The following is a 15065-nucleotide window of genomic DNA, read 5'->3' on the forward strand; positions in this document are numbered from 1 at the left end:
TGGCATTTGCAGTACCAGTAACAGAATGGAACGAGGAAGGACGCTTGTTCAATTGCTCTACATATTCAAGCGATAATGATATTGAGGGTGCCAATGCCAGCAACATTTCCGCAGAGAATACTTACAATGTTAGTGAAATGGAACCAATGTAATGAAGATGAAAATATATCAATCTCAGATAAGAACATATAATACACACTCCGTGTTTGAAGTTTCCCTTTCAAAATCATATTTAACCAATGATTGGATTAAGTAATATGGCACTAATTTATAATGCGAGGGTCAAGTTATGGCAATTATTTTTTCTCGCGAACAAGAGACAACACGCAAAATCTAAGATATACATTTGGAAATATAGGGCATGTACTTATGCATAGTGCCTTGAAGACAAATTCTGACTGCAGGAGATTCTCGTGGAAAAGTGACAGAACACAGGCCATTGGTAAACGTTGTTTTATTATGGCAAAGACAGCAAATACACAAGACTTCGTACAAAGGACAGGTCTCCACTGGTTACAGACCTTCGAAATGATCACCCAAGGTTTCCACTGTGCGTTGCCAAGCGGTGGGGCAGGCTCTGAATACCATTCGCTGCATGTGTATCGCTAACGTGTGACACCTCTCTCCGAAATGCTGTTACGATGTCCTCTTTGTTAGCAAGCCGTTGTCCACGTAATGGCTTCTTGACTTTGGGGATTAGATCATAGTCGCACACCTAAAGCTTCCCGCAGCTCTGCATGGCATTTTAATATACAATCGTTGCTCCTGCTTGTTGACTTCCATTTTGTGACGCTCTCACTCACACACTGAACTTGGGGCCATGCTTAGACCACACTGTTGTCTACATACACCATCTAGTGGCATCATACGCAAGTACATACCGTACGTTTCCAAATGCATATCTTAGATTTTCCGTGTTGTCTCCTGTTCGCGAGAAAAAATAGTTGCCATGACTTATGACTCGACCTGCGTATATGCATGTTTCAGAAAGGAATGATCCTACTAAGGAAACCACTGTAACAGATGGTATAATGTACAGTTTGGTAGCGGACTGCAGCAATAATGAGAATGACCGCAAATTGTGACGATGATGATGATGAAGTCTTCGAAGGCTCTGGCTCGGTAGCTTTCCTAGAAAATATTAGCTCCATCTACAACTCTACAACTCTAAGATAATTATAGCTTGGAGTGATTCAGCCGCTGGCGTCGCGTCGGCAGATGCAGAGTGGGTCTTGGCCCATAGGTGGGCACGGCTGGTCCGTGGTCGAACAGCTCTGCTCTCTGACCGGTCAACCGAGTAGAGGAGGAGTGTCCACGGCACTACCGTGGCTCTATGCCTCTGCATTCGGGAGACGGGACAGGGCTGGACCTCACGGCTGTCTTGAGAATGGTTTCCGTGGTTTTTCATTCTCCTGCACTAAGGCCAATGCCGGAACAGTTCCTAGTATAGGCTACGGCCGCCAATCCCCTCACCTTCTCCGCGCATCTCCTTCACCGTAAGAAATCTCCCGGCCTGAGAGACAGCGTCACCGTCTAAGAGGCCCGCCTCCCCCTTCAGGGGAGGAATGAAAACATTTTAGTAGTAGTAGTAGTAGTAGCAGTAGTAGTAGTAGTAGTAGTAGTAGTAGTAGTAGTAGTAGTAACCGCTAGTCAAAATAAGAATTTTCAGGTTGTATGTCTAAGACAATATATTGTACAGAAAAGGAAAATATAAATTATTCTACACAAATTTTCAGAGATTTCATGGATTCAGATCGGGATTTTGCAATAACAGAATGGGAAGCAAGAAAGAGGGAAAACCTTCACAGTGCTGATGAATACTCAACATTAATGACACAGGCATGGAAAAACAAGCCTTTTACGGTAACACGAATGAAAGATAAGTTCTTTAATGTACGTGTTCTATAATTATAGAAAACTAAAAATCAGCTCTCCATTAAAAAGAATCAGATTTTTTTACGATTGTCTTTACGACGCACTGACACAGATGGGTCTTACGGCGACGATGGGACAGGAAAGGCCTAGGGGTGAGAAGGAAGCGGCCATGGCTTTGATTAAGGTACAAGCCCCAGCATTCAACTGGTGTGAAAATGGGAAACCACGGAAAATCATCTTCAGGGCTGCCAACAGTGGGGTTCGAACCCACTATCTCCCGGATGCAAACTCATAGCTGCGCGGCCCTAATCACACGGCCAACTCGCCCGGTAATCAGGTAATTAGGATAGATTATTTCAATCAACTGAGAAGTAATATGATGATAATATTATCATGGCCCAAAAATATTGTTTGTTGAAAATAACTTTCAGCATGCGGGCTGCATCAGGGGTGCGAGGAATATTCCTAAATCTACGAGGTGTTTGCCACGGTCGTTGGGTAAGTGTAAAAAGCAGTCATCTTCGTACAGGCCATGAAGGCCCTTGGAGGGGTGGATGGTAAAGGCTTCCACTATCCGTAACCTCGGCACTTGATGGGGTAGAGTGATTAGCTTTACGTCCGGCCGCCTTTGCCCCCAGGAATTAACCTGGTACTCATTTTTGGTGTAGGCTGAGTGAACCTCAGGGCCATGTGCACCTCCGGAAGTGGAAATCTCGTTTCTTAAATTTTACGACTTCCTGACGGGGGATTCGAACCCACGTCCTTCCGGGCGAACCGAACACGCCTTTACCGCCTCGGTCAGACAGCCGCTTGGATAAGTGTAAACCTTACGAAAACAAATATAATGGGCGCAGGTCGTACCCGCCTTATTGAATCCATTGAAGAATATGTCTACTTGGACCACACTGTAAAGCTGGGTCGACAAAATCGAACAGCGGAACTCAAACGCAGATGTGGGTTGAGTTGGGCAGTCTTTGGTGAACTCAGTCACATTCTGAGAATTTCGAAAGTTCCAATCAGTTTGAAGCATAAGGCTTACGAGACATGCATACTGTCAGGCGCGACTTACGATTTTCAGACCATCACGTTGTCTCAAAACAGTGCTAAGAAACAACGTGTCAGCTAAAGAGTTACGGAAAGGGCATGTTTAAGGGACTTGCGAAACGAAGTCGCGAGAAGCAGAACAAGAGTGATAGACGTTATAAAACGAGTGGCAACTCCTATACTATTAGTCGTGTCCCAGAACACAGTCGAAGGGCGTGGGACGCCCTCAACTCCGCTGGCATGATGGTATAAAGAGATGCGCCAGAGAAGTCTGTATGCAGACTGCCCAGCAAAGAACGACATTGAAAAGACTGGGGAAGGCCAAAGTTCAGGAGTGGACGTCCTTAGGCAGAAGAAAAAAAAAGAAAGGGTATACAGTGTGTATATCAATTTTTCCAGTCCACAACACATTGGCGACAACGTACAGTTTTCCTGGATGATGAGCTCTTAAAATTGGTATATGACTTCAGGTACTCCGGATCCATCATCAACAGCAAGGCCACAGAGGATTCTGATGTTCGATACTGAATAAATGTCGGTTGGCGTTCAGTGACCGGCGTGATGTGTTATACCAGAATGCCTAAGGAAATCAAAGGCGAGGTTTATAACACTGTGATCAGACCAGTTACGGCATGCAATGCAAAGTCATGGGACAAGCAGGCCTAGCACAATCAGAAACTTCTCGTTGTCGCAATGAGACTGCTACGTTGATCAGTGGGTGTAACCCTGGAAGATCGGATCAAAAATGATCACATTCTTAGCTCGTTGGATGTCTCTGCGGTAATTGATAGAATGGACGAAGAAAACGTGAAATAGTTTGGAGACGTCCAACGCTGAGACGAAAATCACCTTGTTCACGCAGCCCTAACTGTCAAAGAACTACCTGCAAGAAAAGGAAGAACAAAACGAAAGTCGCAGAGATCCTGCGAAAAACTTTTGAGAAACAAAAACATACCTTTGGATTTGGTATACTAGAGAAGTGAGAACCCTCTTCATGTCCGCCAACCTCAACGGAAGTAGCTAGGACAAGGTACACTTACGGCATAGGAAAGAAGAAGAAGAAGTGAATAAACCATTTATTTTAATATGGATTCCGTGATTAATCTCAAAGTCTGGTTTCTAATTTCAAGGCTTCCTTTTTACTACAAACTATACTATAACATACAAACACTCGTTGAGTGGCATTTTTTACAGATATATTAGGTACATATCCCCGAGGACTTTTTTAGTGTATTCTGTGCTAAAAATTCCTTGCACACCTATTTGGGCCTCCTTGTGTAAACAAAGCGACATTACCTTGTTACACAAGTCCCTCACAGGGGCCATTCACCTTTTACCATTCCCTCGACTCTCCTTATCCTACAGCTCCGTCCGTAGAGGCGAACTGAGTCCTACAAACTAGGTTTCTTTGCTCGTTCAGCGCGGCTTTGGAACGATCTACCCGCCAACGTTAAATGTAGAAATGTAAATATAGTTAAATGTTATGTTAGGAAGCAGATACGTTGAGAAAATGCATGTGAATATGTGGAAGAATGAACGAGGGAATGAAAGGTTGTATAAATGAGAAATATGTATACATCAGGCTATACTTTGTTTCTTTACCTGTAAATAGTGTATATGACTGTTTTAGTTTAGGATTTACGTAATTATCTCAGGGGGCACTACGTGTAGGAGGGATTGTCCTTTTCCCCTGGCCTTCCATAGATACTGTAAAGGTGTATGGTAAATACATAATGAATGAATTAATGAATGTATCGTTGGCGGTTTAGACAGCGTTAGCCAAGAAAGCACTCGGATGGCCGTTTTCCCTTTCCCTTCCTTCAGTAAAATCATCCCATCTCGGCTATCTTTCCTTATAGATTAATGTTTCATACACTTAAACGTGTTTCAGTAAATGTTCTATACAACAGTGAAAACCGCATCATTATCTGTTCCGTGGGTCTCGAGATTTGTTCGCACAAACGCAGACATGTATTTTGTAGTGTGTTACCATATACCGTATATAGATACCGTATCAGATTCTGTTTTCTAATGTGAGTAACTAGCTATTTAGGTTTTTTGAATAAGATGAAGAACGTGACCCTCACGTAAATTCGTCCACAAGTCTTTCACACCCTCGAGATGCAAATCCACAAATGTTTCACCTAAATGAGGGGAGGTGGCTGAAAATTGGTCAACGGGAGGACAGGGGTAAAGCTCGTGGTTCTAGGAGGACCGCCATCCGAATCCTTTTATCATTCCTTCCCGCTCGTACGCCATGTTTCTTGTGTGAGTCGCGCCTAAGTTATTCTGCTGATTAGTTCTCAGCAAAGGATGTTGAGTAATGTGGAGACTTCCGTTTGAGCGCATGCCACTTGTGACAGCTCCAAGTTTCTGATGTTGGCCAGTCTTGTGGTCGAGCCACTACCGCTACACCATCTCGGGTAAGTGTCTTCTCTACCATCAGCTGTAAGCCACATTAAGTGCTATATGAAAACCTTTCCTGTCCTAAATGACTTGTCTGTATTGTAGTTAAAATAGCAGCTCTTACATAAGTGGAAGGTTTCGTGAACCGTGAGCTAGGCGCGCTGTCCTCGTGACACACAATGGTCAGCTGTCTTCAGGCCATGAGATGTTTACAAATGACTTTAGTCACAGCCGTTCAAAGCGCTTAACGAGAATATATCGGAGACATGCAGACACAAAATACAGCAAGAAATAATTAACATCTCATTAAAACATACTTTACCTTGCCAATTTTAGAACAATTTTCACTAGCAGTATGATTTCTTGAACATATTTTACTGTAATTAAACATAAGCTCATGAATCGATTATCAAAATGTATAGTGCTGAACCGATAATACTCGTATTTGGGTCCCCCTAACTTATAACGACATTTCTTGGTTCTAGGATGTCAAATAATGTAAATATCAAATAACGAATTTTATCTTAATTTAACTGTCCAGTCTTAATGCTATTATGTTAAAATCAGCTCAGGTTTCTTTTAAAAATGACAGAGCATTACAACAATAAAAATTCAGGACATGAATAAAAGCAAAAAGCAAAAGCAAAGTCACCTCCGTACAGGCCATGAAGGCCCCTGGAGGAGTGGAAGGTAAAGGCTTCCACCATTGTTAACCTCGGCACGTGATGGGGTAGAGTGGTTAGCTCTACGCCCGGCCGCCTTTGCCCCCAGGAATTAACCTGGTACTCATTTTTTGTGTAGACTAAGTGAATCTCAGGGCCATATGTACCTCCGGAAGTGGAAACCTCGTTTCTTAAATTTTACGACTCCCTGACGGGGATTCGAACCCACATCCTTCCGGGCGAACCGAGCACGCCATTACCGCCTCGGCCAGGCAGCCCCTCAGGATATGAAGAACTAAAAAATGAAACTCACTTCGACACACAAAAATAGTTTCTTTGCACAGTTCAGTTAATTATTTTTTATTTTTTTTTATTTTTTTTTGCTAGTTGCTTTACGTCGCACCGACACAGATAGGTCTTATGGCGATGATGGGACAAGGAAGGGCTAGGAGTGGGAAGGAAGGGGCCGTGGCCTTAATTAAGGTACAGCCTGCTGTGAAAATGGGAAACCACGGAAAACCATTTTCAGGGCTGCCGACAGTAGGGTTCGAACCTACTATCTCCCGAATATTGGATACTGGCCGCACTTAAGCGACTGCAGCTATCGAGCTCGGTAATTATTTCAATTAAAATGCCTTTCTTCTTGATTTCATTCTTGCAAATTCGCTTACCACTTCTTTTTTTATCCAAAGCAGATTTGCGTTCATTATTTATGAAAACTAATGCCAGTCATTGAGCCATTGCCACCCCATGGAACTCGACAGATAAATCTTATTCTCTTCAATTCTGCATCTGACAATTCGACTAACACCTTTGGAAGAAAAATATAATCTACTGATTCTGTCCAGTACTGAAGCTATAATACTCTTGTTTCTATGTTGTCAAATAATATAAATATCAAATAACGAAGTGTATCAATTAAAAATGCCTTTCTTCTTTATTTAATGACATGATCGAGTGACAAGAATCGATTCTGAAGTTGTATATCAACAAAATCCAACACATCATAAAATACATTACTTCTAAGAAAAGACATTCACTATCAGTAAATCTTCTGATAGCTGATACCTTCTGATAGCTCAAGCTCCCATAAAATCCCTAAGCGTCTGAGCTCCCCTAGATGCCTGCCCCTCTCCCCTCGCCCTGGGTTTGCAGTCCACAGATTCGGACCTGATTCTGTCATATGGACGAGCTCTTGAGTCGCTGCTGCTCCATAGAACTCTACCGATAATTTATTATCTTTAAAGGCAAAAAAAAATATTTCTGCTGGCGCTACACTAACTAGATGATTGACAGTAGTCCTATGAACGTCTACCCCTTAGCCCTGTCGGGGATGACGTACAATTGTATTTTATGGTATGGTTTTACGACTGGATGCCCTTCATGACGACAAACTCAGTTAAGGGGCTAACGACGATGTAATGAGTTATGGCGAATGAAATTGGGTAAGGAGAAGGAAGGAATCAGCCGTGGCCTATAAATGGGAACTGTCCCGACATTTGCCTGGAAGTGAAAATGGGAAACCACAGAAAACCATTATCAGGACAGCCGACGGTAGGATTCGAATGCAGATCTTAGCTCCATAGACGTAGCGCGTTAACACACGCGGCCACTCCCGTTAACTAGATGCTTGACACTGATACCACTGATACCCCGAACTTGCGGCGAGGATAGGAAATGTGCCGGCTGCCGAGGCCTGTCGCAGTCCTCTAGGGCAATGATTGATGACTGACAGATGAAATGAAATGATAGTGGAGAGTGTTGATGGAATGAAAGATGACAGGGGAAACCGGAGTTCCCGGAGAAAAACCTGTCCCGCCTCCGGTTTGTCCAGCACAAATCTCACATGGAGTGACTGGGATTAGAACCACGATATACAGCGGTGAGAGGCTGGCGCGCTGCCGCCTGACCCACGGAGGCTACTTACTGATACCAGTAAATAATTAAATTGGCTCGTATATATATATATATATATTGCTAGGGGCTTTACGTCGCGCCGACACAGATAGGTCTTATGGCGACGATGGGATAGGAAAGGCCTAGGAGTTGGAAGGAAGCGGCCGTGGCCTTAATTAAGGTACAGCCCCAGCATTTGCCTGGTGTGAAAATGGTAAACCACGGAAAACCATCTTCAGGGCTGCCGATAGTGGGATTCGAACCTACTATCTCCCGGATGCAAGCTCACAGCCGCGCGCCTCTACGCGCACGGCCAACTCGCCCGGTGGCTCGTATATAAATAACTATATAATTAACACAACTCTATTGAGATACGTGTTACCGTTTTAGCATTTTCAGTAAATCCAGATCATTGTACGTCTGGCCTGTATTCTGTGCAGCTATTCTTGATCATAGTATTTTAATTTCATTACTTGTTCGAGTGTCGACACCAACACTTGATGTAATCCTCTCGACGACTTGACTTCCCTGAAATATCCCTCACATTTTATGTTTGTAGATAGTAAACATGTTGTAACAGTCGAATGAATATATTAATCTTCTTTCCTGAGTAAGAGAACGTAAACTAAATATAGCCTGGTTCTTTTGAGTGAAAACAACAGGGGATATTTCGACTCCAGAAGGAGTACTTATAACACATTTTAAAAATGTTTTTAGTTGTCTAACTTAAACATTCGGTAGTGCCACCGAGAAAGGCTAATAACAATTCATTTGTGCAGTAGGGAAGGAATCAACAATTCTCCGGGCCTGTGTTAGTGTAGCGGTTGTCATTGTTTTAATTTTATTTTAATTATTTGTTCTTTCGAAGAAAAAACATGATATTCTGTAGGTATGCATTTTACTCTCTAATAAGGTCAACATAAAGCGAACAACTTAATAAGAGTATTTTACTTCAAAGATGAAGACTTCGATCACGAGAGGTTAAAACCTTCAGTTTCTCCTCACTTCATCGTGTTCTACATCTAATGCAAGAACCTTTTCGATATAGGAATCATGTCCTTTCCTTTACTTAAATACCAAGGGTTTCTTTTCTTAACAAATTCAGAATTAGTTTCAGCAAACTGAAGAAACTAACAGTTATAAATTAACCGAGTCGAAATTGAGAAGTGATGGCTTCAGATGTTACAAAATAAATGCCAAGTTTAATGAAAATCCACTTATCAATTTTCCCGTGATGCTATAACATACAGACAAAAATCAAACTGAGCCCGATATAGATCATTGTTTGTCCTATCCCGTGTAACAGGTCAACATTCAAAAAGTGCAGACAGAAAGACGATTGCATATAATCTGGATACTTTACTCCAGAAAATAAAAGTAAACTCGTGGTGCCAGCTGCTATGGTTAAAAAATGACTAACTTAACACTCCTCCGTTAGTGTACAGTATTTTGATGGAGAAGAAAAGGCGTGGATTCCCTTGCAAAGCCACTTTCTTGAAAGTAAATCGAGTTTTTCTTTATTTGATTCGACTCGGTCGGTAATTAGTGCCGTGGAAATTGAGGCTAGCGGGTAGTGTCCAAGTTGTTCTTATGGAGAAGTAAGGCCGACAGAAAGAAAGAAAGAAAGAAAGAAAGAAAGAAAGAAAGAAGGAAGGAAAGGAATTTCGATGTGCAGTTTTTACTAGCAACCGCCTCGATGGATGAGTTGGTAGCGTGTCGGTTTCATGATCCCAAGTTCATGGTTTCAATTCCAGCTGTTGTAGTCGAAATTTGAAGAACAGTCAAAAGTCTTGGCTTTCCATGTCTTTATTGTTGGCATGTAAAAAATCTCTGGAGGTGCAGAAGACAGCATTAACTCAGTCGCAGTATTCGTCTTGTTTGTTGCTAAATAGCAGCACAGTGGGAATGTAGAAAGTAGTAGGCGTGTTGCCTAGATGGTACCAGTTCAAATCTGCAGCTCGGGTAGCTGAGACCTTACAATAATAATAATAATAATAATAATAATAATAATAATAATAATAATAATAATAGGTCCTCCTCTGTGGTGTAGTGGTTAGCGTGTTTAGCTGCCACCCCCGGAGGTCCGGGTTCGATTTCCGGCTCTGCCACGAAAATGTGAAAAGTGGTACGAGGGCTGGAACGGGGTCCACTCAGCCTCGGGAGGTCAACTGAGTAGAGGTAGGTTCGATTCCCACCTCAGCCATCCTCGAAGTGGTTTTCCGTGGTTTCCCACCTCTCCTCCAGGCGAAAGCCGGGATGGTACCTAACTTAAGGCCACGACCGCTTCCTTCCCTCTTCCTTGTCTACCCCTTCCAATCTTCCCATCCCTCCACAAGGCCCCTGTTCAGCATAGCAGGTGAGGCCGCCTGGGCGAGGTACTGGTCATTCTCCCCAGTTGTATCCCCGACCAAGAGTCTGAAGGTCCAGGACACTGCCCTTGAGGTGGTAGAGGTGGGATCCCTCGCTGAGTCCGAGGGAAAAGCCGAACCTGGAGAGGTAAACAGATGATGATGATGATGATGATAATAATAATAATAATAATAATAATAATAATACCGGGCTGAGTGGCTCAGACGGTTAAGGCGCTGGCAGGTTCGATCCTGGCTCAGTCCGGTGGTATTTGAAGGTGCTCAAATACGACAGCCCCGTGTCGGTAGATTTACTGGCACGTAAAAGAACTCCTGCGGGACTAAATTTCGGCACCTCGGCGTCTCCGAAGACCTTAAAAAGTAGTTAGTGGGACGTAAAAACAAATAACATTATTATTAATAATAATAATAATAATAATAATAATAATAATTCATATTTATTCATGTTTCATATTTTTAACTTTCCCCCTTATATTAGCGTGATTTTCATCATGTTTAGCGGAAACTAATCGAACTCCTTTTGATTTTGCGGAAGGAGAGTCGGAGTTGGTTTCGGGATTTAATGTTGAATATAGAGGTGGTGGATTTGCATTAATTTTTTTAGCTGTATACACTAGTATTTTGTTTATAAGAATATTAATTTTATTATTATTATTATTATTATTATTATTATTATTATTATTATTATTATTATTATTATTATTATTATTAGCGTATTCTCCCAATAATGGAAGACGTTAAGCAAACAACTCAATCAAGCTTTCTTTGGGTTCTTCTTGTTCTTCCAATAGGCTTTCATTCTCTCTGAGAAGGCTTGTTTACGTTCTTCCGACCATTTCGGTCTGCACTGTTTTTGCTTTGGTTGCTCTGATGTAACTTCCCACTTGTTGACTTTGTGTCTGAAGGTGTCTCTCTCTAAAATGTCTGTTGCACATATGTTTGCGTTTTTGAGGTCCTTTCGAAGTTCGTCCAGCCAAGGTGTTGAATTCTTAAGTGAGCTAACATAATTTTATATTCTTTTTGACAGTCGACTTTCTGGTAATCTTGTGAGGTGTCCAAAGAATTTCATTCGTCTTTTCTTAATGTCAATTTCAATGTTTGAAACTTTTTCTGTTGTTTTGATTGATTGTAGCCTGTAACCATCTTGGGTATATCTTGCTCCTAGGATTTTCCTGATGATCTTCCTCTCTTGCTTTTTTATTTCTTCTAATTCTTGTTTACTGTTAAGTGACAATGTTTCACTTGCGTAAAGGACTGTTGGTTTTATGACTGTGTTGTAATGCCGAATTTTTGTCTGTCTTGACATGCATTTTTTGTTGTAGATGTCTTGAACTAACCCTAATGCTTTCTTGACTTTTTGGAGACGGTTTTGCTGTGAGATCTTCTCAAGGCCTGTCGGTTCGATGAATTCTCCGAGGTATTTAAAGTACGAGACCCGGTCGATTTTACCGTATTTTGTTCTCAGGCTCGTGATATCTGTCTGATATTATTATTATTATTATTATTATTATTATTATTATTATTATTATTATTATTATTATTATTATTATCGGCACAAATGACAGGTAAAACAGAAAATCACTCTCGTCGGGTATCCACCATTTGATACCAGACTTCATACAACATATACAAAATATATAACACTTAATAAGTTAGAAAAGGCAAAGATTTGTACTTGAACACGTTCAAAGACGTTTAGGTAAGCGGATGCAGAATCGGCTTCGGCCGTACTGGTGGCCAAACCTGGACGGTGGCTCTAAATGTCTGCTTTCCGACCGACGAACCGAGTGGAGTGAGCTTCGGCTTACTGGTGGACACGGCTCTATCGCCGCTCTACAGCTCTGCATTCGGGAGACGGGGAGTCGCTGTTCCCCACCGCCGGCTGTCCTGAGAATGGTTGTCCGTTGTTTTTCTTTCTCCTGCTCTAAGACGAATGCTGGGGCAATTGCTACTATAAGCCACGGCTGCCAACCCCCTCACCTTTTCCGAACATCTCCTTCACTGAATCAAATATCCCTGGCTTGAGAGACGGCGTTACCGACTAGGAGACCCACCGTCCCTTCTGGAATGGAATGAAAAATTGCGTAGAAATAAAGACACTTACATACACTTCAAACTTCCACATCCCCCAATAATAATAATAATAATAATAATAATAATAATAATAATAATAATAATAATAATAATAATAATAATAATAATAATAATAATAATAATAATAATAATAACATGGTCTCAGCTACCGTGTGCAGGCATTTTTATTTCTGAATGTCATATTCGACGTTCGGTTTTACTCCACCAGATGGCAGAGAAACCGAAACTGTTGGGTTACCAATGGTTGAGTTTTAAATAATGCCGGGTAATCCAAGTGAGTCGCCAGAGATTATTTGCATATTAACATCGTATGACGTGAAGTGCCGAACGCACTCTTTTCCGCCCTTAAAAATACAACAACCTCTGCCGTCTTTTATCCCGGGTCTTGGGATCCGGCGGCCGACACTCTACCACCAAACCACAGAGTGAACTGATGGTCAAAAATAATTACTAATGATAGGTAAATACATAATTTCATATGACTACTAGATGACCCGTGCTGCGCCGCAACATTCGTTATAGATAGTTCAGACAATGATATGTCTGTCGTTGTCATATTCTTATGCCTGCCCTTTTCAATGGTTTCATGAACATTTAATAAGAAGCGCGTTATGATATGGCGCAGTCAGAATTCATCTATTCTGACGTCATCATGCTGTCTGTTTGGTAATAATCTGTCCATATATTCGCCTTTTTACCCTGCAGTTCTTGATGTAAAGCTTGGTATTGTGTCATAGAAGACAATGGTATTTTCATCGCAGTTCTTCTATATACTGTAGGACGGTTGTGATGTGAGCCTCGTAGGTTAGTCTCAAAAAAGCGTTTTATGCCAGGCAGAGTTTTTTTTTAAATACATGGTCTTCACTCTTTCTAGTGAAGGTAGGTTATCATTCGATAGGTGTTCCCAGACAATGCCTAAGGTATATGTCATGATGGGGTCTGTTGGTACGTAGACTTTTTTCCCTCAGCAACATGTAAGTTATTAGGAACGCTCTGCCATCTGCTGAATATATTTGGAAGCATGGAAAGGTTAGAGAATCAAAGAGTATCTAGCAGGGAATAATATTCTTCCGTAATCAGAGGAAGTGTATACTCTCTGGCTTGACAGGTAGTAATCAAACATGGCTGCATACAATGACATTACTGAGGATGAAAATCACATGTATCAGAATATTAATAAAAGTGTTAGTCGCTTAGCAACCTGCTAAGTACAGAATGTCTTACGGGTTAGGGTAAGCCTTTGCCTGCAATTACTGGAGTGATAATTTAATGATTTGATTTCATGATTACTAAAAGTTGGCTGAACACAGAGGCCTGTCAATGTTTCATGATTCACCGGCAGGTGATTCCCGAGAGAATAAGACAAAAACAGATCGGTCCAGAACAGCGGAAGGACGGATTTGCTAAACCCGTTTTAGTAGACTTTTTAAATATATAGATGTTACAGCCAGGTAAACGGCTCCGTGGCTAAATGGTTAGCATGCTGGCCTTTGGTTCAAGGGATTCTGGGTTCAACTGCCGGCAGGTTCGGGGATTTTAACTTAGTTAATTCCTCTGGTTCGGGGGCTGGTTGTTTGTGATGTCTTCAAGATTACAATTTTTAAGAAGGGCTCCGTCTAACAGATGCGCAGGTCACCTTTAGGTTGTCAACTCGAAAGGCCTGCACTAGGCCTCTACGGAGGCCACACGGAAAAAAACCCAGCCAGGTGCAGCCATTGCAAGGCGACATTCCGATGAGTGTATAATGTCTCCTGTGGTCAGTTAACTGCGCATCAGTGTAGGTCTAATGAAGAGAGTGTGATGTGTGAGTTGTGAGTTGCAGGAATGTTAGGGGCAAAACACACAACCACAACACATTGACCTGCTCTAAAGGGATTTAGATAAGACGGAATCAAATAGGATTTATACTTGTGCATCTTTATGAAACAGATTTAGTGATATATTTCTTCAGTTAGTAAGGTATGCTAAAAATTAAAAGAAATAGAATTGATCTGGATTTAAACGGTAAGAGTGGTACTCATCTCCGCACAGACCATAAAGGCCCAGAGAGGAGTGGAAAGTGAATGCTTTTGCTATACGTATCCTCATTAGCTGGAATAGAGTGGTCACCTTTGCCCCCTGGAATTAACCTGGTACTATGGGCCACGTGCCTCTCCGGAAGTGGAAATCTCGTTTCTTCAATTTTTGGACTTGTTAACAGGACGTCCAGGGCGAAAGGAGCACACCTTTATCGCCTAGGCCATCAGGCGAATACCTGAAAGTGAACCTACTTTAAACTAAATCACTAACGCTTCTTCGCCGAATATCAAAGTGCTGTTTGATTGACGTCAGAGCAATCAATGCTAATTCATTAACTGGTGTCTCAGAAATATGGATTTAAAATAGTCTTCTTTTCCTCGCATTATCCCCCTGGGCCTGATTGGAGGTACTACAACTTCAACCATGTGTAGGTTGAAGGCGATTTCGTAGAACAGGACCGTGCGTCATCAAGCTGGCTCGTGCAGGAATGAATTGTTCGGATCTGTCATGTAGTACGGGTATTGTCACTACGGACTCCTCACGAACAGAGAAGCTAGGTTATCTGAAGACCTGGGTTGAAGAATATCTTACTGGCAAGTAGTCGGGCTATTTCTGTGTGCAGAGCAATTACTTGTTCAATAAATTATAATGTTGTGAGTATTTTGTTGCATTGCCTTTTTCCACGCTAATATCTCCTAGA

The 15065-nt window shown here is 41.9% G+C and overlaps 1 protein-coding gene across 3 annotated transcripts in view; it reads left to right on the forward strand.

Annotated features, from left to right (window-relative positions):
• The first annotated feature begins 5214 nt into the window (after positions 1 to 5214).
• LOC136857068 (leukocyte elastase inhibitor) overlaps positions 5215 to 15065 on the forward strand; it is a 111754-nt gene continuing 101903 nt past the window's right edge. Inside the window, exon 1 of one of the 3 annotated variants that reach the window (XM_067135439.2) lies at positions 5215 to 5342. In XM_067135439.2, coding sequence (XP_066991540.2) covers positions 5296 to 5342 — 47 coding nt within the window. In that variant the 5' untranslated portion in view covers positions 5215 to 5295. Of the gene's footprint in view, positions 5343 to 14890; positions 14959 to 14998; positions 15019 to 15065 lie in introns of those variants that run through there. The other 2 variants (XM_067135440.2, XM_068225052.1) reach the window with 2 other exon arrangements.

The sequence above is a fragment of the Anabrus simplex genome, chromosome 1 (genome assembly GCF_040414725.1).
Source record: "Anabrus simplex isolate iqAnaSimp1 chromosome 1, ASM4041472v1, whole genome shotgun sequence".
NCBI classification, from domain to species: Eukaryota; Metazoa; Arthropoda; class Insecta; order Orthoptera; family Tettigoniidae; genus Anabrus; species Anabrus simplex.